This window comes from Amblyomma mixtum, chromosome 3, assembly GCF_055824585.1.
Source record: "Amblyomma mixtum isolate Tamu chromosome 3, ASM5582458v1, whole genome shotgun sequence".
NCBI lineage: Eukaryota > Metazoa > Arthropoda > Arachnida > Ixodida > Ixodidae > Amblyomma > Amblyomma mixtum.
The window spans coordinates 392,115,507-392,141,101 of NC_143014.1; the positions used below are offsets into that span (position 1 = coordinate 392,115,507).

At 48.5% G+C, this 25,595-nt stretch overlaps 1 protein-coding gene across 1 annotated transcript in view; it reads left to right on the forward strand.

The window, feature by feature from the left end:
- LOC149357180 (uncharacterized) overlaps window positions 1-25,595 on the forward strand; it is a 48,178-nt gene that overhangs the window by 852 nt on the left and 21,731 nt on the right. Inside the window, exon 2 of the mRNA XM_089576526.1 lies at window positions 21,423-21,585. Coding sequence (XP_089432652.1) covers window positions 21,423-21,585 — 163 coding nt within the window. The remainder of the gene's footprint in view (window positions 1-21,422; window positions 21,586-25,595) is intronic.

The window sequence follows — 25,595 nt, forward strand, 5'->3', positions numbered from 1 at the left end:
AACCATTAATGATGGTTAATGATAGTTAAACATGACTTGCACATTTCGCGATACTAGTTAATGTATGGTTAGTGATTGTTAACGATTGTTAACGTGACCTTAACTAGGACACTAATTTATTAGTGTTAGTTCAGGTACAGGCACAGTGCTGAGTCTCACATGCCACTTCTTAAATACTACTAATTACCAGTTAGTCATTTAGTCATTAAGTACAATGATATAACAATGAAATCACTTTATATCATATTCCAATGTCTCTCGATTGCACTCGATTAAGTACCGATGGGCTGTTGATTGGCATATGCCCTTATAAGGCATGCATCCGAAACGCGGACACCTTTGCTAACACGTTGGTCACGAAAGTGTGAGGCATTGAAGGCTTTCGCCTTAAAATTAGGCGCCAGGATGGATGCGTTTATTGAAAGTTTTGCCCGGTTATCCCCTACCGCTATGAAAAAAGAAAATGGTGAGCAGGTTTATGACAGCAATCTTGGAATATTTATGATTGTTTGTTATTTCGACTGAACGTAAAAATTGGCGTGGGGCTTAGCTTTGGTTAAGCCTGGTAGGTTGCGAAAGCGAGCGCAGCGCCTCTAGCGGAAGGAACGCAGCTCGCCACGTCTAAAGAAGGAACGCAGTGCGCCGCGTCTACAGGTCACGCGTGGCTGCCGGCCGCCGCTGCGCGACGACTCGACTTGGTAGCCCATCTCTCACCCTGGTATGACGTCACGCTATGACGTCACTAAGTATGGCGTGACGTCAGAGGTCATTCTAAATGTTACGCGTGGCTACCGGCCGCCGCTGCGCGACGACTCAAGTTGGCAGGCCATCTCTCACCCTTATATGGCGTCAAGCTATGACGTCTCTAGGCTAGTAATGACGTCATAGGTCATTCTAAATGTCCTGCGTGGCTACCGGACGCCGCTGCGCGACGACTCGACGTGGTAGCCCATCTCTCACCCTGGTATGACGTCAGAGTTCATTCTAAAGGTCAAACGTGGCTACCGGCCACCGCTACGCGAAAGGCCATTCATGAGCATAGTATTGCTTTCGCAATAAAAAAAAAGCAGGTAGAACTGAGCATTAGTACAGCTCAAAGCGGCAGTTATTTCAAAGTCGCATATGGTGAGATAGTTGAGTCCCTAAGACGCAGTCATCAACTAGAAGCCTAGTACTTTGTCGCAGTCCCTTTTTCTTGTGGGTGACAAAGCGCTGGTTTCTGCTTGAGATTAGCTTGGCAGATTTCTTCTCGGAATATTGCGCTGTAGTTTTTCCGCCTCTCGTCACCATATCACACTTTTTACGGCTTGGCGACAAGCAGTGCTGATTATATCTGCGTGCGCCGATCATTAAATGTCACTTGTTATGTCACATAGAAACCATTACAATGACTGCGCATTGAGGAAACGCATTTTGAGCTGCAGTCATTATTTATTTTCAATACCTACACGACTAAAATCCGACACCAATGTAGAGCAGAAAGATGAGCAGAAAAATAGGAGGCAGTGATGGCAACGCGTACATATACACAGAGTATGATATGGTGGAGGCATTGGAGAAAAAAATGCACCAAACGCCTCGGCGACAAAGCAACGCATTTATACGCTAAGAATTATTAGAGCTCGACATGAAAGGTTGTAGGTTTGTAGAATATCACGAAAAGGAAGCAGTGACAATATGTCCTGAAAATTTTTTTCCCAGTCATGGATAGTTTTTGGAGAGAAAAGATATTTGCATGTATTTACCATACAGGATAATTTACAGATTTTTACTGAAGGATCGACTTGAGGATACGCATAAGTTGGTGGACTAATGTACATGTCCTTTTAAGCTTTACCCGGTCGCGTCTTAACATCTTAACTGAAATAACGGCATGTGGTTTGTTCATCTGTGAAACGATGCACCCTGTACCCTTTTAGCGACAGATTTTTTAAAATTGAGTTTCTTCATCCTAGCGTCATAGCAGTTTATGTCGCAAATGTTTTTTTAACCCTTTAACAAACACATTATGAAGAAATACAAAATAAAAATTGGCTGGTTATGCGACCCACAGCACCATCATAGACAAAGAACGTTGAACTATTTCTTAGCGCCGATGAAATTTGGGAAATCAGCAGCCCGCGAATTTGCAAAGATGGGCTTTAGTTCCATTTTGCGCGACTGAGTTGTGTGGGAGACCAACTCGAAGGCGTGTTCGTAATTAATGTCGTATGAACAGCTGTTCTCACTCAGAGAGAGGCGCACGTTGCGTTTGGAACGGTAATATAAACCTGGCCATTGTAGCGCAGCCGCTTTCTGCCTCTTATTTGGCAATCTGACGCTTTCTGGACTGCCTCTTCACATCTATTTCACATGTTCTCTTTCATCTGTTGCAAAAGAAAACCCAGGTTTTCGTTGGCTTTTGCCGCCGTCATCTCCGTAATAACGGAGATCTGTTAGGTCCATCATCTGTAAGAGTGTCCATTGGTGAGCGGCTTGAGGCCATCTCCTCCCTCCCTTCGTTTAAGTTCCTGTTTCGTGCGCAGTTGTCCGATATTTTCTCACAAACCTCGCTTCTTTTCGCCTTCTGTACCTTTAACAGATCATAAAATGCGCCTGTTAAAGGTGCAGGCATCCGAAGAAACGCGTAAATTCTTCAGCGCAATTAGTTTCGATATTGTCCACTACAAAACTTAGCGTAAGCTGCTACCGTATGCTACTTTCGCGTACAACATGGTCCTGCAGGAAACTAGGCGTTTTACGCCGTTTCGTCTTTGAAGCGGGCGAGAAGTCCAGGACATGCTCGTTGCTATGATCCGGTGCCCAGTTCACTGCAAGCTCCCAGCAATTCCCCCAGCATGCTGGAGAATGCTGGAGAAGCTCGCGTGCACAACAGGGCCCTGATGCGCGCCGCCGACAGACGGACCACAAACCGGGATACCGTAGAAGTCTGTGTGTGGGCATCTGCCAGTCACCAAGGCTTGTCCGCAAACCTACTTTGCCGCCATTGCGGCCTTATAAAGTTTTGCCACGTGGCAGTGATGTCAACTATGAAGTTCTTCCGGACAAAGGCCTACAGCCGACGCTTGGCATTGTGCACATTGTGCGTCTTAAGGCGTACTACTGTATAATGTAATGCAATACAATACAATACGATACAATTTTATTCTTCAATGCGTGCAGTACAGCAATGAACTGAGCCCGCGGAAGCGTCGAGCGCTCGTGGATGAGGCACGTACTTGTCGGTTGGGAATCGGGGCAAAGAACGGAGACAGACAGTGCCTCATTCTCCATAAATGCAGAGGTAGAATATCGAAAACATTTAGAAAGACACCATCAAGAACAAAGAACTTGAGGAATGTACAATACAAAACCATAAACATTTGCGACTGCAGTATAAGCAGGGGCAAGAAGAGAGAGTACGGCGGCTGGATGCAACACAAACACGAACACAAAGAAACACGTACACGAAAAGCTCAAAGAGAAAAAGAGGAGAACGCACAGGGTGAAGACAAATCTTAAGACGACCAGTAACGTCTTTTCGAGGGTCGAAATGAAAGGTAATAACATGATAAGGGCCGAATTGGGAACACAGGAATGCCGAATAGGGTAAGTTAGCTTTTTTATCTACTTGAAAAGTAGCACGACAAGCGAGTAGCTCAGTAAGCAATACAAAGGCCATGGTAAGTATGGAAATGTCTACACAGTTGGTAAATAGAATGCGGTGACATAAGTCGTAAAGGATGGCAGGGCGACACGCGAATTCCTCATGACATACGCTGCCTGGCACACTGGGTACACAGGGTGGAGCGGTGGAACGAAACATTAGCATCTCGAAAAGTAAGAACACAAAAACTCTGCATGTAGAGAAGAAATTCAAATACGGCACTCTAGACTGACGATTTATAAAAGTCGGGGTACTGACACGAACATACAGCACCTGTATATATTGCATGTTTATATACATTAACGTTACATCACGCAACCAAGAAAAAAGACGAGGAGGAACAACAGCAATATCGTCGCGCAAATTTGTACTAGGTGAAATATTATGAGGTCCAACATTATTGGGATTTCATCTTGAGAAACAGTGTGAAAGACGACACAAAAGGAAGACAGACAACACGAGCGATGGACTGCCAACTGGACCAACTGTGTACGCTTTTGCATTAATGGGGTGATACAAAAAAAAAGCTGAATATTCTTAAAGACGAGAAAAGGCGTGATGGTTAAAGAAGTTGTCCCCGTGGTTAAACAGCCATGAATTAATTCTTAAACGACGTGATGGTTAAAGAAATAGCCTACGTGTTTAAAGAGCCATGAATTAATTCTTAATTTTCCTTGCTTGATAGAATTCATAGTCAGGACATCAGAAGGTAATTGATTGAAATAAAATGGCTTATAAAAGTTTCAGCATCTTTTGCAGTGGTTCGTGTATGTCTTGAGAAGTGCCTAGGGTGGCTCTTTCAGACACGAAATAAAGGCCAGCGAACGGCTGGGCGTTCTTCAGTTCTGACTCAGTGCTGGTTTTTATACCTAATGTGTTGGTGTTTTCTCTGTGCTCCTTAGCTTGCCTGCTGTGTGGGCAGCATCAGACCGCTTCTCTACCTCTTTATAAGGGAATATATAACACCAACAGGTGTTATTAGGTGGCGCGTAGTTGATTTGGGAGAAGTAGATGAAGTCCTGGCGCTATCGCGTAACGGCCATCGTCATTTGAGGACCACAAGTGAACCGCCTGCCTGGTGCCGGGTACTAATTTACGCTTTCCGCAGCAGGTGCACGTCCACATACTTCCTTCAACCGACGCAAAGGTATGGAAATCACCCTTGCCGCGAACTCGCGGCAAACTAGATATTAAATGAGTGGAAAAACGAAATTTTCGGATGTGTGTTATTTTTTTTTGGAATGGTGCCAGAGACAACACTGCACACGAGCCACGTCGTGCAATTCACCTACATCAGCAGAATAATTTATTATTAACTTTTTCAACAGCCGAACGACAGCTGCGAAGCAACAGCCGATTTGAGGGCACGTGAATCATGCATAAACTGCGATATAATCGCTGCTTACACATTTTTCGTCATTCTAACTCATGGGCGGGCTTGCGCAATAGTTCACATGAATTCAACGTAGAAAGCAGCGACCGTACTACCGTCTTTGTGCGCCTCACGTGATCCCAAACTGTCGTTTACGGCTCAGCCGTCATTTTGATGTTGAAACCGAAACAGCATGAGGGAAAAAATTCAGTTTAAAAAAATTAAAAAAAAGTACGGCTAAGATTCATAAAAGCAGCAGTCTTGGAGCGCACGCTCACGCGCACGCACGCACACGCACGCACGCACGCACGCACACACACACACACACACACACACACACACACACACACACACACACACACACACACACACACACACACACACACACACACACACACACACACACACACACACACGCACGCACGCACGCACACGCACACACACATACACACACACACACACACACACACACGGACGCACACAGACAGATGCAATATACTCTATTTTTCTTGCCTGCTGCACTGTGAATTCAAATTACAGTCAAGTAATGGTCGACACTATGCTCAGGTGGTCTGCTTTTGTTAAAACGATTTCTCTATCCGCACAGGATCTATGCGGTGTCGTTGTCAACATTATGAAATACCTGAAGGGTCTGACTACAATATCTGGTGCGAATTAATTTTTGTTTGACCTGCTCAAGGTAAATGACAAGCGTAACAGCAATGTCGGAAAATGTCACTTATTTGCGTCCACGGCGAAAGATGAAAATCTCTCACTGGCAGGACGTGAAGAAAGACGAATGAAAAGAAGTATTCACATGGTTTTAAATATCGGTTTCCCGAGATTGCAACGCCATTTTGACAATTAGGTCCTCCTCCACGTCGCCTTGCCACCTCTTCTTGGGTCTTCATTTGGGCGACTCAAGAATAAACCAAGAACATTACGCCAACAAAAAGCAAAGGCATCTTATTTCGCGCAAAAAATAAATCAGTCACTATTTAACAAGGTACCAACGGTGATGGTAAAACCATCTAAAATATGTGAATGAACTTAAAGTTCTTGGTGAAACATTTTTTATTTATTTACTCTTGCTGCAGGCCAACACTTTGGCCCAAACAGGAGCGGCTTTGAATAGCGATACGGACATAATAAGCGGAGATACTGGAAACAGTATGTAACAAAACATTGCACAACAGACATCCGGTTCACTCTGTAATTGGCTAAAATCACTTTCCAACATTCCCATGGAAGCAATAAACTCCGAAACACGAATGAGGACTGAATTTCTGTCTTTCACTATACTTATGACAGCTTGTCTTGGACATGCGGCGGCCCAATAAACTCAGAGGAATGTAGGGGGCGGGGGGGGGGGGGGGGTGGCATGGTATCGGCGTTGTTAGAACAGAGCGGCAAGTCCAGTCGAATAAGACCATTAGAGCAATCAATGAGCTCAGCGTGGGTCGTTAAAAAGTCGATGCCGAGGAACGCATAGGGGGGGGGGGTGGAGGAGGGGAGGGCAGCGGTCGATGACGGTGAACAGAACAGGTGTAGTACGACCGGCAGTGCAAAAGCGCGCGGTCCACATCCCAACGTCACCAGTGGCACTTCCATCGGCAACACGAACCGCTGTGGATACGACGGGTGTCACAACCTTGTTGACACTGCGGCGAAAGGAGGTGTTCGGGAGAGAAATTTGGGCGCCAGTGTCAATCAGAGCGGTAACAGGGACACCATTCGCGCAGAAATCGCCCCGCCACGGTGGCTCAGTGGTTACGGCGCTCGGCTGCTGACCGGAAAGACGCGGGTTCGATCCCGGCCGCGGTGGCCGAATTTCGATGAAGGCGAAATTCTTGAGGCCCGTGTGCTGGGCGATGTCAGTGCACGTTAAAGAACCCCAGGTGGTCGAAATTTCCGGAGCCCTCCACTACGGCGTCCCTCACAGCCTGAGTCGCTTTGGGACGTTAATCCCCAATACACCAATAAACCAGTCACGCAGAAATCGAATCGAGAAGGTTGCGGCGATGAGCGAGGTTCAGGAGAGGATTTTCGGGCTGGGTCGTCAAGGCAGCGTCACCTCCAGGAGCTACATTGGTTAGTTCTCCGAGCGAGCGCCAGAGTAGAGCGAGAAGGACGGGCGGCGAGGTTGCGGCAAACGGAAACGGCGGACCACATGTGAAGACTAGCGGCTATAGACCTGCGCGGCATCGGAGTGTCGGAGACGTGTGTGGTCTCAGCATTGGGCGATATCTGGCGGGTTCCGTAGTCGGCACTGCGATCGGGATATGAGCTGGGTCGAGGTGGCGAGAACCAGCGGCAGCGGCAGCAGCGGGAAATGTGGCCGGCACGCGAACAGTGAAACAGATGGGCCAGTCTTGCGAGGTGCGCCGCTCCGCAGGATTACGGAAGCTCGTCGGGAATGTCGGAGGCAGTGCATCAGCAGCAGTCAGTGGAGCGCGGGTTGCAAACAGGGAGCCACTGAGGCGAATCAGAGTTGAGGCTCACATTCGCGAACTCCTGGCGAACGACGTCTTGAATCAGGGAATTCGTAGCGTCGGCCGACTAAGGGGTGAAGGCGACGGCCTCCAGTACCCTGCTTACAATCTGGTTCAAAATCGTTCTCTGTTGGTGTTGGCAGGTCCTCGCACGAGTACCTGACAATACATTATCGATTTAAAATTTCTGTGATTTATAAAAGGTAGATGCACCTATATTGCGCTATTGACCTGCAAAAGAAAGCATATTGTGAAGAAGAGATATAGGTTAGCATATATACATATACATATTTGATCTTTTCATCGTAATTTCGAAGGTGCAATACTGTGTCGACCATAGCTTATTTGTCCAGAACCTTTTCTCTTAAGGAAGACGTGGTAACGCTGGGAAGCTATCTATATCCTATCCAATGAATAGCAGTCGTGTGGAATCTATGGATCAAAAGTGATCACCCTTCTTCTACAGAGCTGTTTAGGAGCTCGTTCCGTTTTATTACATTCAGGAATGATGCTGTTACTGTGGTAAATTCGAACGAAGTTGTTACAGACGCCCGCGATTGCATTGTAAAAATTTCAGCTCGTTACGCAAATGCCTTAAACGGACGGTGCGGGCACTTCCATTCAATATTAGCTCTTAATAAAAATGAATTGTTTGAGTTTTTGTGACTGTGCTGAAGTTTGCTGGGCTGGAAAAGGCGCGTGTATTTACGAGAAAATTGCAGTCAAAAGTTGACATTTTTTTTCCCGTGACGTCAATCAAACAAGCGGCGTTGATGATGAAAAGGTGTCACCCAGACTTCGACGCACTTTTACGCGTGAAGCTCCCAGACACCCTTAGAGCGTGTGTGGGTAGCGGTCTCGGACTCGAAGGAGCTGCCCTCGACTCAGCGTGGCAAACTCAGCGGAGACCAGCCACCAAGTGACAAGAGGTTTTTGGGCGTTCGGTGCCCAGCTTTCGCTGGTCGCAAGCCAGAGAATGTTTCGGAGCCAAAGGTTCACAAAACAAAACAAAGTTTATACAGCAATTGAGACGATACAGAGGGTTTCACAAACACTAGTACAAAGACAAAGTGATTAGCAACACGATGCAACTCGTGCAATGTTAAACTCGAGAGAGAATACAATACAAAGGCAATATTGCACCTAAAGTGCACTAACACAAGAGAGAGAGGTAAACAAACAAAACACAATTTGTTCACCGGGCACTGCGGCAGACCGACGACCAGAGTTCCACGACGATGCCGTCCCGCAGAACTGGCGAACGTTGCCTCGTTGGTCCGATGCTGGCCGAGTGGTGTTTTCCCGGGAGTCGAACGGGCGCGCTTCGATGAAGCTTAAACGGCGGTCCGGACTGACTGATGTTGTGTTGTTGTTGTGACTGAGAGAAAGAGGAAAAGGAAATTGCACGGGCCTGCTACTGGCTCGAGCCAAGCCACCACCGCTGCCACGTGCAGATAGAGGAGAGTTAAAAGATCAGAGGAAGGAGAGAGAGGAAAGGAAAGACGCGCGTCGCAGCAACAACTGCGTCCGCCGGAGCGGACGCTGCTCAAGAAACAGATAAGCGGCCGAAGCCGCGCTCGCCGAAGCGAGAACAGATACTCTTCTACTACTGACTGATAGCTGTCAGCGTCCTTCTTTTATAGGCTCGCTCTCACGTCTGTTTGTTCTACGCGCCAAAGTAGGCGCGCACATACGCTTAGCATCTCCCGTGCTGTGTCCCTTCCTTTCTCTCGCTGGCCGCGCGTCCTCATTGGTTAAAGTCAGGAGTCGTTTCGCGAAGGTTCTAGCGTGTTCTAGCGTGGCGCCGTCGTGGCGGCGTAGCCGACGTCCGAGTGCAGAGGAGGGGGACGTGTCTTAGCGCACGCAAGGCTTCCCCCTCTTCCCCCCGTTAACAGAAGAAACGACTCGCACGTTCCAGAGAGATCGGCGTGGATGACTCATTCCTTCGGCGCATGCCGTGGCGGTGGAGAGAGAGGCACGCGCTCGGCGGCGGCTTTCCCTCTCTCCCGTTCGGCTCGCGCCGGCGAGACGCCATGCGCGCGGCGGTTTTTCTTTGTTTGTTTCTAAAATGCGCTGAATTTTGTGACACTGCCCCTTCCTTTAAGAATATTGTGTAACAATATTAACAAAACACAAAATTCGCGCGCACATGCATGCGCTGACAAAGTCAGTTGCGAATGCCAAAATACATACATCAATACCATGATGTTTTCGCATACACAACACAGTGCAATGTCAAGAATGCACTTCAAAACGCGCCGCAGTTCGGCGGTACAATTCGCGCGCACATGCATGCGCTCACAAAATACATGTGAAAATACATACATCAATACCATGATGTTTTCACATGCACAGCACAGTACAATGTTCACAATGCACATAAAAACACGCCGCGATTGGGCAGTACAGTAACACAAGGCTACAAACATGGAGCACGCAAATACAAGGCACACTTTCGCCTATACTTCCAAGTTTGGCCTACAGAGTAGGTTCGGGACAGGACTGTTCCCCTCAAGCTTACAGTCGCGCTTTTAATTCTCTTACGCACGCGACTCTGACCTTTCTTTCTGTCGCGAGCTCTGCTCTTCTTTCGCCTCATGCTGTGGCTTCTCTTCCGAACGCGGTTTTGGCCCCGCTTCCTACTCGTACTCCTGTCTGGTTTTGTGTCCAGACTTCGAGCCCTTCCTCTTTTCTTGCGGCTAGCGCGTCTGTTGCGAGCAAATTTTACGCCAGTTCGCTCATAACGGCTCCGCTCCTCGTGTTCTCCTCGGCGCGCGCTCTTCTGTTTTCTTTTGCGCCTCCACAAGGAGTCCTTACTGAACGCTGGGCTCGTTCCTCTGAATTTCTTTCTGACCTTGCTGCGGTGCTCGTGCAGCTCGCTTGCATTCGGCTCGGCTGTCTTCAGCTTGGTTCTGTCTCTGTTCATTTTCTTCCTGAACTTTCTCCAGGGCTTCTGCTTTTCGGCTTCAGCTGCTTTGGTGGTGTCCGACTCATTTCTTTTTTCCTTCTTCCAAGCTCTTCTAGGGGTCAAGCCCGGTTCACTGTCAAATGCGTCATCCGCGGTGTTCTCTCGCGATGAAGCCACTGGTTCAGCTCTCTTTTGTTCTTCGAGGGCTGAGCTTTCTTCTTCCAAGTCCTTCTTCCTTTTCTTCTTTTTGCATACTCTTCGAGCACAATGCTCAGAGCTCGACTCAGGAGTCATTGGAGAATCATTCTCCTCACTTTTCAATTCTGCTTGCTCAATTCCTTCCGTCAGTTGGTTACTTTCGGTGTAGTCGTAAGCAGACTTTTCTCCAGTCTGTTCCTTTACTTCTACGGCACATTCTCCTTCCTCAGAGGCAAACATTTGCTCTCTTTCCTCAGATGCACAAATTTCCTCGCCTTCTTCGTCGGCGAAGCTTTCACTCGGAACGGTTTCCGGGTCTTCACTGAGTGCGCTCTCCCAAGCTATGACTACATCGGAGCATTCATTCTCTTTGACATTTGACCGCTCTTCCTCATGGTCCCTACTGCAACCCTCAGGCGTGCAGCTGAGTGATTTGTCTCTGGAGCTCGAGCTTCTTTCGTCGTCTTGAGGCAACTTCTTCAAGGCACACTCTGACTGAGGCGTCAGGCTGGCCTTCTCCACAGTGCCTACTACCTCGGTAGCAGCTACGCATTCAGTTTCCTGAGGAAGCGACACTCCGGTCTGTTCTTCACTCTCGGTGGTTGCAGCTGCAGGCACAGACTGTTCCACAACCTCACTCTCTCTAGTGGAGCTAGTTACAACCTCTTCCGTGGTTGTCAACAAATTAGACTCGTTAGTCTTCCACCCGGCCTCTACGGGGTTAAGCTCCACAGGCTCCCTGACGTTGTTCAAACGCCGAATTTCAGCAATCTTCCTCTGAATGATTGCCATTTCTTTTTCAAAAGCTCTTTCGGCCGCTTCGCGCCTTTTCCGTTCTCTCTGTTCTTCTTCTCTTTTCTTTTGCCTCTCTTTCTCAGCGGCTTCTCTAGCGCTCTGTCTCTCTCTCTCTCTTTCTTCTCGTTTCCTGTGCCTCTCTTTCTCAGCGGCTTCACTAGCGCGCTGTCTCTCTCTCTCTCTTTCTTCTCGTTTCCTTTGCCTCTCTTTCTCAGCGGCTTCTCTAGCGCTCTGTCTCTCTCTCTCTCTTTCTTCTGGTTTCCTTTGCCTCTCTTTCTCAGCGGCTTCTCTAGCGCGCTGTCTCTCTCTCTTTCTGCTCGTTTCCTTTGCCTCTCTTTCTCAGCGGCTTCTCTAGCGCGCTGTCTCTCTCTCTCTCTCTCTTTCTTCTCGAGCTCTCTCTCTTTCTTTCTCAGCTCTGTCTCTTTCCTGGTCCACCCATTCTCGCAGTTCGGCTCCGGTCATCCCCATCTGGAGACCGGCCTCTACTAGCTCCTTTAGCTCCTTGAAGCTCATGTTTAGAGACCGAACTCTACATTCAAGGCAATGAATACCTCTCCACGGTGAACCTCACTAACCGCTTCGGCGCGGCACCTCACAATATCGCTCTGCTGCTAACACTCGTTTACGATTCGTAAACTCCTTCCGACTCTTTCTCCGTTCTCTGCGCTTGCAAACACCAAACGTCATGTCGAGGACGCCAGAATATATTGTCACCCACACTTCGCGCACGTTTACGCGTGAAGCTCCCAGACACCCTTAGAGCGTGTGGGGGTAGCGGTCTCGGACTCAAAGGAGATGCCCTCGGCTCAGCGTGGCAAACTCAGCGGAGACCAGCTACCAAGTGACAAGAGGTTTTTGGGTGTTCGGTGCCCAGCTTTCGCTGGTCGCAAGCCAGAGAATGGGTCGGAGCCAAAGGTTCACAAACAAAACAAAGTTTATACAGCAAAGAGACGATACAGAGGATTTCACAATCACTAGTACATACACATATCAAGTGATTAACAAGCAATGCAATTCGTGCAAAGTTAAACTCGAGAGAGAGACCACAATACAGAGGCAATATTGCACCTAAAGTGCACTAATACAAGAGAGAGAGAGCTAAACAAACAAAACACAATTTGTTCACCGGGCACTGCGGCAGTCCGACGACCAGAGTTCCACGACGCTGCCGTCCCGCAGACTGGCGAACGTTGCCTCGTTGGTCCGATGCTGGCCGAGTGGTGTTTTCCCGGGAGTCGAACGGGCGCGCTTCGATGAAGCTTAAACGGCGGTCCGGACTGACTGATAGCTGTCAGCGTCCTTCTTTTATAGGCTCGCTCTCACGTCTGTTTGTTCTACGCGCCAAAGTAGGCGCGCACATACGCTTAGCATCTCCCGTGCTGTCTCCCTTCCTTTCTCTCGCTGGCCGCGCGTCCTCATTGGTTAAAGTCAGGAGTCGTTTCGCGAAGGTTCCAGCGTGTTCTAGCGTGGCGCCGTCGTGGCGGCGTAGCCGACGTCCGAGTGCAGAGGAGGGGGACGTGTCTTAGCGCACGCAACATGGAGGAAGAAAAAACTAGGAGGGAGCATGACGTCACAATCTTGAAGCCTAGTCATAAAAAATATAATGGAAAGAATCATGGGAAATAGGCCCTCACGTGACAAGGCAGCGGTAGCTCTTAGCCGGATTTCGGTTTCGGTTTCGCTCTACGAGAAAATGCGCGACCATCTGCTTGTGTTCATTGACGGCTCCGTGGTGAGCGCAAACTGCTCGCTCGCTGCAGCGGCCACCATCCCCGAGCGACGCGTGCGCTGACTGCGGCGCAGTGGAGATATTGGAGCACATGCTCCTTCACTGTGCCGCTTCTGCAGTGCCGCGTCGCGAGATGCTCGCGGCCTACAGGGCGCTGGGAATCATCCCGGACAGTCTCGAAGCGCTCCTGTGGTCGCGCGGCAATGCGCGCACCCGTGACATAACAATGGTGAGCCTTTGTGCGTTCATGAGCAGGCGGACTTGACTTCCCGCTTGCTCTTCGTCAGGTAGTGCACGCGTGACACGAACGCTCCGTGGGTGCTACCTCGGACGGTATACGCGGCCGGGCGCCCCAACTCGGCCGCTAGTGCACTGTGCCGCGCGCGCAATTAGTCCGAGACAGGACGCTGCGTGCGCGCGGCTACGTAGTATACATACAGTTTACTTCTTTTTGTAAGTGATTGTGCGCAGCGGCCGGGAGACCCCGCGCAGGGGCAGACGTAAAGCCGCCGTCACTCTCTCTCGACAGCGAGAAAGAGAAATTCTTCACTGCTGCATTTCACGTCGGAATCGCGTGCGCGAGCGTACTCGGCGAGACTTGTGCCTCGAGAATAGCGGAGAACGGCGTGCCCATGGGCGGGCCGAAGTCCGCCTGCCCGAGAAATAGAATTTTGCGCAGTGCGCCGGAGCGCTCGTTAAGCGCCGTGGGCGCTCTGGAAGCCACTGCGCCCTTTTTTAGAGGCTCGTTTCCTTCGCCTGCTCTCGAGTTCTCCGCTTATAGCATGCGCTGAAATAAACGCTCCGTATGTGTTTGACGAAATGAATTCCTCTCTATTCTCTTTATGAACCACAGCTGAACATGTGACGAGGTCGCGGCCGCACTTTTTGATGAAAAGTTTACCTGCAGTTTTCTACAGTGCACCCAAAAACTCGAGAGTGTAATCAACAGAAGTGTTGAGACGCGGAGCCTTCAGACAACCTCGAGCTCGGTACGCATTCCGCCAAAGCTGCAACAAAGGCGCTGCGCTTCTGCGCTGCATCGGAGCACGGGCGTTCACTAAAAAGCACCGCTGGTTGGCAGTCTGGTAACTGCGGAGGGCCTATTTCCCAAGAGTCAGTGCGCAAAAGGACCCTCGGTAGCGGCGTCAGAGGAGGATGGCTTGCAGAGGCTGAGCGCACTCTCTCCTAGTTTTTTTTTCCTCCATGGCACGCAAGGCTTCCCCCTCTTCCCCCCGTTAACAGAAGAAACGACTCGCACGTTCCAGAGAGATCGGCGTGGATGACTCATTCCTTCGGCGCATGCCGTGGCGGTGGAGAGAGAGGCACGCGCTCGGCGGGGGCTTTCCCTCTCTCCCGTTGGGCTCGCGCCAGCGAGACGTCAAGCGCGCGGCGGTTTTTCTTTGTTTCTAAAATGCGCTGAATTTTGTGGCAAAAGGACTCCTTGACCACCGTGTGAAGACGTAGGGTGGTGTGTGTATCACTCTAACCAGAAAATACTAAAAGGGGAGCATTCGTGTTTAGAGTGTATGATGTAGCCGGAGAGATTGGCCACCAAAAAGAGAGTAAGTAAGGAATTTGCGTCACCGCATTCGGTAAAATCTGCCAGCAGGGGCGATGCTTGTTTTATTTTTTTAATGCATTTGGTAGCTTATAAGAGCTGTGATATCACTGAAAGTAGGTTCTTTGTCACTACAACGCGAAAATCAATTGATGCAGGCCAACTTCAACGCGTCCTCAGTTTCCCTTTATTAGCAGGCGCACTTACCTAATCGATAAATTAACTGTGTGGTCCCAGCACAACGGACCTAATGTAACGCGAATAACACCACTTTCATTTTGCATGCAACAAGAAGCCTCTTTTACGGAATAAATCGATTCCTCTTTTTCTTTTTTCACACAGCAGGTGGGTCACGGAGCACCACCCTTGCACTCATTTAGCGCGCACAGCCCTGAAGCGTCCCCGTCGCAGCAGAACGCCAACAGAAGACACGTAGGTGAAATTCTATCTGGAACGACTCCGTTTTTAGGTTATTTAAGTGCCCTGCTGTTTAAAACCGGCTTCAGACCGCCCTGTGGCCTAAAATTAATTTGCCCCACTAGTTGTGAGGTATCGTCCAAGGAACCAGCTTTGGGCAGAATTTGTGGCTGCGACGCATTAGTAGGCGAGTTAGCGCTCTCAGGCGGGCTCTCTCCAGAAGCAATTAGCCTTCGTGCGCCAGGGCGATTCGACTCCACAGGCGATGTTTGCCTTCTTCTCCTCTCTATAATGAGAGACGCGGAGCATGCTTAACATTCTATGGCAAAATTTTCGAAAATCGGAAAATTTTAAGATGCTGTTATGGATATACCGAAGGTAATAACCCATTCGTCTGATACGTAGCAAAATATTTTAAAATTTTTCCATCGATCGCCTCGAACAGTTAAGACTGGCGTAAAAAAACCAGTGGGGACGCTTTTGACGAAAGCAAAAAAGGTTAATAGAAAAACGAAATGCAATACTATGCCGCCGCGGTGCCTCAGTGGTTATGGTGCTCGGCTGCTGACCCGAAAGACGCGGGTTCGATCCCGGTCGCGGCGGTTGAATTTCTTTGGAGGAGAAATCCTAGAGGCCCGTGTACTGTGCGATGTCAGTGCACGTTAAAGAACCCCATGTGGTCGAAATTTCCGGAGCCCTCCACTACGGCGTGTCTCACAGCCTTAGTCGCTTTGGGACGTTAAACCCCATTAACCAAACCAAACCAAACCAAACTGAAATGCAATACTGCCGTCGGGTGATCTGTGGATACATTGACTGTCATAGTGAAACCTTACAATTATATAAAAAATTGCGTTCATGAATGGTTTACCGTTCAAAAATGATTTCGTCCAGAATTGTTGGGTATGGCACATTAGGAGACCACGTCTTGCAGCCTATCTGAACCACAGGTGTGCGCCGACGCGTGCCGTCTGCACGCGAGATACCTGCTTGCAACGCAGCATGAGCTGCTCTTTGAGAAGCGGTAGATTTTGAACGTGCTTCATTTTAATACCTGAAACCACAGATGCAGGAAACTTGGTATGCAAGGGCGCAAGTGGAAGCGCTAATAGACACAGACAGAATTGAAAGGGAACACTGACATCAAGCAAGCCATTCCCTGAAGACTGATAATAGGTCGTACGTATTGCACGCACATGAACCTACTTCTAGGCGTGCTATAACCGCAGGTTTCAAAGTGTGGAGCTTCCTTTTTTTTTGGGGGGGGGGAGGGGGGGGATTGATGTCTTTCTCAAGTGCCCTGTTATCCCTGTACTATAGAAGAGTAGAAAACTGCATTTCCCTGAAAGGTACGCATACCAGCATACCAGTACAGGGCATCATCTGGTTCAGACTATGTGCTATCATTTTTATATGATGTAATTTCTTTTTATTTAGTATATCTTACCATTGTTAACCCCTTCTCCATCCACATCTCACCAGTCTGTCCTCAGAAAAGCGCAACACTAACTCTGACATGAGCCCAGAGCCTCAGAAACTTTGCGCAATTGCGCAACTAAGAGGTTGACGAATCGGGTAGCTTTAGCAATCATTTAACGCTAGAAACTTATAATGCGGTACCATTTAGGCCGTCATCTTACAAATCAGTTCCGGCTTCTCTGTCACGAATTTCTCCGATTGGTTGTGAGAGGTCACGTGACCCTGTGACGTCATGACCACGTGTCCTCCATGGCACCTGGCAACCTGCCTATCGTGTTGCTAGCTACCTACCCCCCTTTCCTGTGGTAAATGGAACTGAAGGTAATTCAAATAAATTAAATGCAGCTGCCACCTGCCCACAGTGGCGCTGTGCATGAGACTTAGGGAAACTAGGGAAGAGCAGTCTAGGTTTCTCAAGCCCCACCTGTGGCTGTGTTTGAAGCGCATCGCTTAGCCGCTGCACCACTGCCCCAGTAGTCGTATGAGGATTCCCCGAGGTCTACGAACGCGATTGAGAGGGTCGTGACGTCATCAACACAGTAGACCAATCATAGGGCACCGCCAAATTTGAAAATCTGAGGAGTCCCAAAATTTTGCAAGTGGATCCACCACAGAAAATTGAATAAAGGTCTACACCAGGTTTTTTTTTAACATTTTGGTTGGATAATCACAACACATTCCATAGAGTCCCCTCGCTTCGATGAAAAAAAAATTTCAAAATACCAAGAAGGGGTATTTGCGCAAAGCGAAAGTGCAAAATTAGTAAACCGAAACCGAAACTGTGCTTCTACCAACGATGACGTCACGACAGCCCATCCTATGGACGTCACGGACACTGTCACGACATATCGTGTCCGCGTTGGTTGCATAAACTTGAGACTGTAAGTGAGAACTTGTATCAATATTTGTCTGAAATTACGAAAAGCCAACTCGAAATTCTCGCCAGGAAACGCAGAGTTAATATCAACAGCCGTACGTTCAGTGACGTCACGCACACAAGGTTGCCCGCGAAATCTCCCGGATTGATGCCACGAAACGAAAAATGTTAAATTCGTCCGCCCCGCTGCGAAATTGGGCACAAAGGACAAGAAAACTGCGAAGCACGGTCCGTAAAAGTTTCAGTAAAATCAGAGAAGATATAGAAAACGCTGTAGTTGCTCTTTAAATCAGCCTAGTGTAATACACTCACTAAACACGTCGCATAGCGTTCGTATTGGATACCTTCCTTGCTGTGCGCTATGGACCCTCATGGGTGGGTTAGTATATTCCCATATGTTAATCCAATGTAATCTACTGAAATATTCTAGGTGATGACTCATGCACACGATATATGTCTGCACATTCGAAACTTTCGAAACATATTACAGCCACACAGGGGAGTGAAACCAGCAAAAGTGAAAATAGAGCAGCCTCGTTTCCTGATGACGTAAAACACTCGGCCATCGGCGCATCCTCTCGCGCTGCGCTTTCAAAACCACCTTCTTCTTCATATTTCATCGTTCTGTTACGCTATTCCAAACGCATGGTTGCATTTCACAGCCACCGCGGCCGTATAATGGAGTGGCATCAGTCCAGAGACAGAACGGCTCTCGTGTGCCACTATGGGAGCTGCATGTAGCCGCACACGAAGGTCAGAAGGCGGCCAGTGCGGCCGAAGTCGTCGGTAACTCTGCTAAAGACCGGGCGACCGCTACGGCGCCCCAGGGTGCGAAAGCAGCGAGGGTCGATGATCGCGTCAACCGGCCCGAAAAAGAGAAGTGGCTGAACGCTGCGGCACGTAATGCACGTAAATCACCTGAAGCGGCAAGGAAAGCCGAGCGCGCAGTCCGGGTAGAACAGCTGCTGATCACGGAGGCTCCTCAACCCTAGAGAGCAGCCGGGCATACCATGCGCGAAACCCAGGTCGAAGAACGGAAGTGGCCGAAAGAGAGAACACGTTCAGGAGCCAACGGTCACGGCCGAAGCCGGTGCGTGGCTACCGCCATCTATGAGTGGCCCTGAAAGCCGCGGCGCCTTCCTGAAGTGCATTTGATGCCTGCGACTACTATTGACGACAGAACAGTGCGCAGTTTTTTTTATTGCAGGTTTTTGACAAAATCAGCCGCAGAGCACAGCTCCCATACTTTAACTTCGAACATGGCAACAGCTGCCCTTACGCGACAAACATCAACATCAAAGTGTTCGCAGCCATCCCATATGCTTGCTGCGTCTGGGGACAATTCGCAAGCATATCACCCGATTGCATGCACCGTTCGAGTGGCCAACACAAATGCTGCGTTGAAAAACCACCTTGTAGGATCCGAAAGAGCGAGAAGTTACTCAGGTGTTAGAGAACTTCTTGCAATGGCTGCTATGCTGCTTACCTTGCGAATTAGAAAATATCCAGAAACTTTTCAAGCGTCAACAGTATGTCGTCAATGAGGGAAATGAGGCTTACCCTGGACTTTCCGAACATCACGAACATACAGGCCGTTAGACTGACAAGGGCCTCACTCGAGTAACTGCGATAAGAAAACAAAAGCACTGTCGCACCTAGCAATAGAGTCCCTCCGCATAGAAGCAACATGTCACCAAAAATTATCGGGACAACTTAAGGAATGATATTCAATTCTAATTCTATTCAATTCTATTCTAATTCTATTTAGATTTTTATAGTTGAGGCTATTTTAAGTGCCAATACTGACATACTGGTTAGCATTTGATATTTTCCATTGATGACGTCACATCGTTTAGAAAAATGGAGTGTTTAGTAACACCGCCACTGTTTGGGCTGCGCCGGGATTTTGTGTCAATGAGCCAACCGAAGTTTTGGCAAAAATAAACCGAACATGGGACTATGTACACGAGATGTGCATACGCGTCCTTGCTTACACAGTGTCAACTAGAAAATTTAATGCAACGAACGGAAATTTCGCGCATTCTTGACGCGTGTTCGTGCAACTTGATCAACAACACGCTTCGAACATCGTTGTGCAGATATCTGCGCTCATTCTCAGCGGTCAATTGGTCAGATTGCAACAGGCGTTTCTTGACGCAGCAGAGTCTGTTGGCCTCCGCGCTGAAAGCGACGGTGCTATTATTGTCATTTAGTAAACCTCTCATTGCCCATTGTGTTCAGTTGTTGCACACTCTCGCAGACTTTTATTACAAAAGGCAGCGATTTGGCAAGCGTAGATGACCTGCAGCCCAGCACAGGGGGAAGGGAATCACTGAAATAACATGGGCTCAAACTAATGTCGTTCGTCCCTACGTTTGTCTCTGATGCCGGTGCTAACATTTAGTCCTTGATATTTGCACAGGGCACGCCTCGGCCCGCAGTTTGATGACACAGACGACACCTCTGGGATGTAATGATCATCATTAGTCCCGAAACGACAGAATCGGCTAAGAACTGCGGGTGTGCGAACTGATATTTTTCGAAACCGGATCGAATACGTATAGTCCAGCTTCTGTAGCCATCAGAATACGAATAGTGCAGTTAAAAAACACGTTGAATACGAATCGAATACAGTCAGAACTCGATCTAATCAAACCCGATTTCACGAAGCTCCCGATCTAACGAACAAATTTTTGTTCCCCGGCAAGCGCTCATAGGGTTCAGTGTTCTCAGTAACCCTAAATAACGAAACAACGACCACTAAACCCGACTTAACGAAGTGTTCCTGGAATAACTCAGTAAAAAAAAAAGTTCGATTTCTCACTTATTTTGCAACGATGTTTCGCAGCTTATTGGCAGCGCGCCAGTAGTAACATCTAGACGGCCAAGACACGGCCCTGGTTTGGTTTTGACAGGGCAGCAACCCGCGCCGCTGCCCGGAACAAATGATTCGGCAGTCGGCAGCGCTTCCAACCTTGACTTCGAATCCCTTTTACCAGATGGCGCTTTGACGTACAATCGATTCGGTCCGATTTCGAGGACTTTTCACACGGGCAGGCGCGGGTTGTGGGCAAATACGATGGCGCGGTATAGCTTTCGAAGGGCGTATTTCGAAGGGCGGAAAAATATCTTACTTGACTTTACGAATTTCCCGATTTAACGAAATATTTCCTGGCTGCGCTTCACTTCGTTAAGTCTGGTTTCAACTGTATTCGCATAATATTTCACTACTTACGCGATTATTCCTGCAAAACGAATATTCGTGCGAAAAAGCGGAGCACTATAGCTGCGGCGATATGGCTCGTGGAGTAAAAGCTGTAGCCGTTGAAAGACACAGCAGTGATCTCCGCTAGATTGCACGCAAAACAAAGTCTGTGACTGTGTGACTGCCATGTGATGCTCATAGAAAAAAGTCATGAAGGCCGCCACACGAATGGAGCTCGTCGCGGCGCTGAACGCGTAGACCAATCGAGACAGCATGCTGTGCGTCACCGCAGTGGGCCTTGCTTTTGAAACAGCCGTCGAAGAAAGCTACGGCGTATCCTACTCGAATTTCGAGCCTGTTATACCTGAAAACTATTCGGAAGCCTCTGATCTAATTCATTTTGTTTCGAATAGTTTTTAACGTTCACTATTTGGTTCGTTCAGTGAATCGAAAGGAGGATGTTCGATTGGCTATTCGAAAATTTGGACTATTAGTCGCACACCCCTCCTAAGAACGCAGGTGGAGACTGCAAGCCCGCTCAAGGCAACGTATCGCGTTCTGGACACTGCCGTCGAAAAAAAAAGGCGGCTTTAAAGTGACAGTTGTTAGGGGCTCCAAATGCGGATCTCGGGTGCGGCGGTGTCGGCATCACGCATAGCTACGAGCCTACATGAGGTGGCAGCTGCTTGCTCATGCCGTGTTCACTCGCGGCGGAGTCGCACTGAAGATTGATTTGTGGCCTGCAGAGGCGGCTGCTGGTGTGCCTGGGCTGCGTGTTCGTGCTCTTCGTTGTGCTCCTGACGGCGGCCATCGTGTTCGCCGTGGCGCCCGTTTCCCTGACGCAGCAGTCGCTGGTGGGCGCGCGCCGCTGCGGAGACATCCCGACCTGGGGCGACACCAGCCTGAAGGGTGAGCGAGGCCTTCGGGACACTGCGCGAGGGTGCCGCGCGCTTCGGACATGTGACGCGAAGACGCGATAAGACGCCAACTTCTATAAGGCTTTTTCTCGAACTGGCTCACACTTCATCATTAAAGAAATCTGGGCTAGTTGATATAGATTCATGATTCACAACAGCGCAGTAAACACGGGCATATGGGAGACTTTGACAAGACGGTGCTGACTTCTGATCGCGAGGCAGTATTACGGAAATCTTAAAAGTTGAAATGCAATTAAAAAGGAAGTGATGAAGGTAAATATTATCCGCATCATGTGGCAAAAATATTGTTACTGTGCACCCCGATACGTAGGGGATATTCCTACCCAAAATAGACAAAGCTCCCTCTATTAAAAAGGCCGTCGATCAAATGCAATTCAATGAATGCACATTATTACGAGACAGTGTGATACTAGATAATCATCTATTCTATATTCAAGCCGAACGAAAGTATCGTAAAAGAGATAGCTTCTTCAGAAAAGTTATCTGAAGGAGGTGATATCAATGAAACTACCGAATTCCTCCTCTGCAATACCAATCTTGTGCATTTGATAGTGCAACTACATTATAGCGGTGCGCATCAATTGTCAGAGTGCAAAATAAGCTTTAGAATGATGCCTACATTGTACTGTTTGAAAAAGAACAACGCGTTGGTTGCTGGCACGGGCATAGTCTAAAATGGAGCATTCACCCTGTCGAAGTACGACCCCCACCTTAAACGTGCACTTATGAGTATTCTGAGCTGGTCGTTTTACCGCCGGAACTCGATCTACACGCTCCAAGCATTCTTAAAACTTCGAATTATTCTCCTGTGCGGCCGATTTTCTTAATAAATCGGATGAAACGACTCCCACCTTTTTTTAAATTTTGAACTGACCAGAGAGAGTATAAGGAGACAACAAATGCGGGGAGTGCATTTCAGCCAGCCGCGTGGCGGCTTCGCTTTCGCTTTCATTGTCTTTTTAGGTTTCCGTGAATGAACAGTTTCAGCCGCAGACAATGTAGCCGCAAATTGGGCCACGGAAGTAGAAATACACGTGGACTCTTTTCTTTCGCAGGTCACTCCGCCTATTACTACGTATCACTCCGCCGATGGCCGAGTTGCAAACCGCCACGCGACTGGCTGAAAAGCACTCCATGCGTTGGATGGCTCCTCCTACTTCTTGTGGTCAGGTAGAAAAAAAAAGAGGCGAGAGCCTGGACGTTTAATGCGATTTAAAAAAAAAAAAAAAACCTGGGCCGCGCAGGACGATAATTCGCAGTTCCTAAGAATGCTTGGGGAGTGTGGATCGAGGTCCCGCGGTAAAAAGAAGGGCTTAGAATCCTCTTCAGTGCACCTTTAAGACCGCTGGGTCACCTGAACGCTGAACAAGCTGTCCCGTGTGTGTTCGGCCGTTCACGGTAGGGTGGACGGGCATGGAGCGTCACGTTAATTGTATTATGGAGCAGGGTGTCGAACCGCAGTTTTTTCAGGTTCGGTTCAGGTTCGGGTTCACGCCTTTCGGGTTCAGTTCCGGGTTCGGCTCCGGAGCGACATTCAGTTCCGGTTCGAACCGCTCCGGAAAGCTTCGAACCGGTTCAAACGGGTTCAGACTATAAAAAATCCTGAACGTAGGTTTTTATTCAACCTTGTTTTGCTGTTAACTTTTCTTTGTGATATCAGCATATAAAACAGCACTGAAAAATTTGCTCAATGCGAGATGTTTTACTCTCCGCGGCAAAAAGATTTAAATTTACTCAAGAGCCGCGAAATCATATGAACTCAGAATTAGTGTACACCGGCTATGTATACTAGACTCTATCTGATGAGGCACATACAAAGAAAAGCTGATGGATTTTTCATCTACGAAACCTTTACGCTTCAGCAGTTTCGGAGTCCCCGTCAGGCGAGTAATAGGACTCTCTTGAAGCTCGTGTCAATCGGGAATTTCTCCGGCGCAAAATGCTTGAGCCGGCGCCATCAGGACCGCTGCATGCGCCCACTATGAGCGGAAGTTCCCTAGTATTTGCAGGTATGTACAGCCAAGACATCTTTCTGTCACCCCAAAAGCGGCTTGCCAGTCACCCCCCCCCCCCCCCCCCCCCCCACTCTGGCACACCTCCAGCACACATCTAGAGAGTTTACCAAAAATATTTTATTTTCATCACCTGCTCTAGATCGCCTTTGTAACTAGCACTGTATATCTCGACCACCTATAGCTCAGTTTCTTCAAAAACACAGCTAATCGTGGCTTCCCGCTAGTGCAGTGTAAAATTAAGATTTTGGCCTATGCTGATGTCTCCGTCTCTTGCTCTGATAAAAAAATATGATAAAAAAGCAGGCTTGCATTGGTTGGGGGCACTTTGTGTCTGTACGGACACAAACTTGTGACATCTTCGATGCGACGTTGCGTTGTGACAATGTTGCAATTGGTGCATTGCAAGACGAGGATCGTAAATTCGTTAAATAGAATTTTTGTGACTTTTCTGGGGCGCTTTCGAAGGGAGCCCATGCGTGGACAGAATTTCATGCTACCTTGATACAGTATGGTGAGTCTTTCGTGCAATTTTTGTCCCCTAACCTGTTTCATGATTTTTTTTTTTTTGAAACCGAAAATCACCGCTTCCTGGAAGCTGTGCTTAGTAGGTGATTAAATGCTCATCTGTCTTTTATGTACATAGTCGAGAGGGAATTTTGTGCTGACACACTCGATTTCCTAAATATTCGCTTTTCTTTAGAATACCTGTACGGCTTCTCCAGAAGGCAGCTGAAAAAGGCTCTGATCGGTCATTACTTCCTCCACGTGCAGCCTTACCTAGCCTTTCATGACGGCCTTATATTAAGGCGAGTTCAGAGGATGTACATTCAATAGGCCCCAAAAACCTTTCTTAGACTTCAAACGTCGACCTTACGTGTTAGGAGATGCCATCGAGCCAAGCGGACGTTTGTGCCATGATCAGTGAATTGCTACATCTGCAAGCAAGGAGGAACTATCGAACAACGAAGTTATTTGTGACGCTATGTTTTTTTGAGACATAACTCCCTTCAGCAGTCTCTTAAAAAGGACATTGAGGTCATGCCTTACACTATAAGATTTGTGCCAGTAATGAAGGACACCGGAATTCCGTGTGAACTTTTCCTGTTAATAAGACTCCTTAGCGTGTGAAGAAGCTGTATGCTTGATACACACGCACAATCGCCACTTTCGGCGAGGTCACTGTTCAGAGAACAGTTCATTTTAGCTCAGAACGTATATGCTGCGAAAGTTCAACCTCCTGACTGATCGCCCTTTTTGACGTGTGCGCCTTCAGGGAATTTTTATGTGCGGGCAGAGCAAGGGAGTGATAGTGGTATAAGGCCGTATGCCGAGGTCGCGGAATTCGACCCAGTCAGTAATGCAAGACGAGATCAGGGAGGTTCCTGATATTTCATGCGGCAACAATAAAAAGAATCTTCGAAGATGGCCGAGTAGCATAAGGCATCAGTAAACGAAGCTTCTCTCTTGCGCCCGCCGCCACTGGCTCGATTCCCACTCAGGGTTAGAGTATTGTAGTTGGTTTCTTTACTGCGTTAGCAGTTTAGCCTCCTTTCTCAAAAATTCAAAAATTTCCGTGGTGTGTGTGTGCGCGCGTGCGTGCGCGCGTGCGTGCGTGCGTGTGTCCATGCATGCCTGCGCTTAAGCATGTGTATGTCCACGCGTGCACAATTCGGTGGGCGCACATCCGGGCACTCACTGGCAAAAAATTGACAGACGGTTGCAATTGTCGGTAATGAGAAGTTTAAGCGCAACTCATCACACGCTACCTGGCATATGACGTATTATGCTGCTAGCCACTCGTAAGGTCTTCCCGTGGCAGCCACCTTCCAGGTGGCGTTTAATTCGCTCTACTACTTGGACAACCGGTTACGCCGGCTGCGCCGACTACTACGCGGAACGCGGGAACGGACGCATAATAGGTGCGTTCTAAAATGCCCCATCTGCAGGCGATCTACCTGAGGTGGAA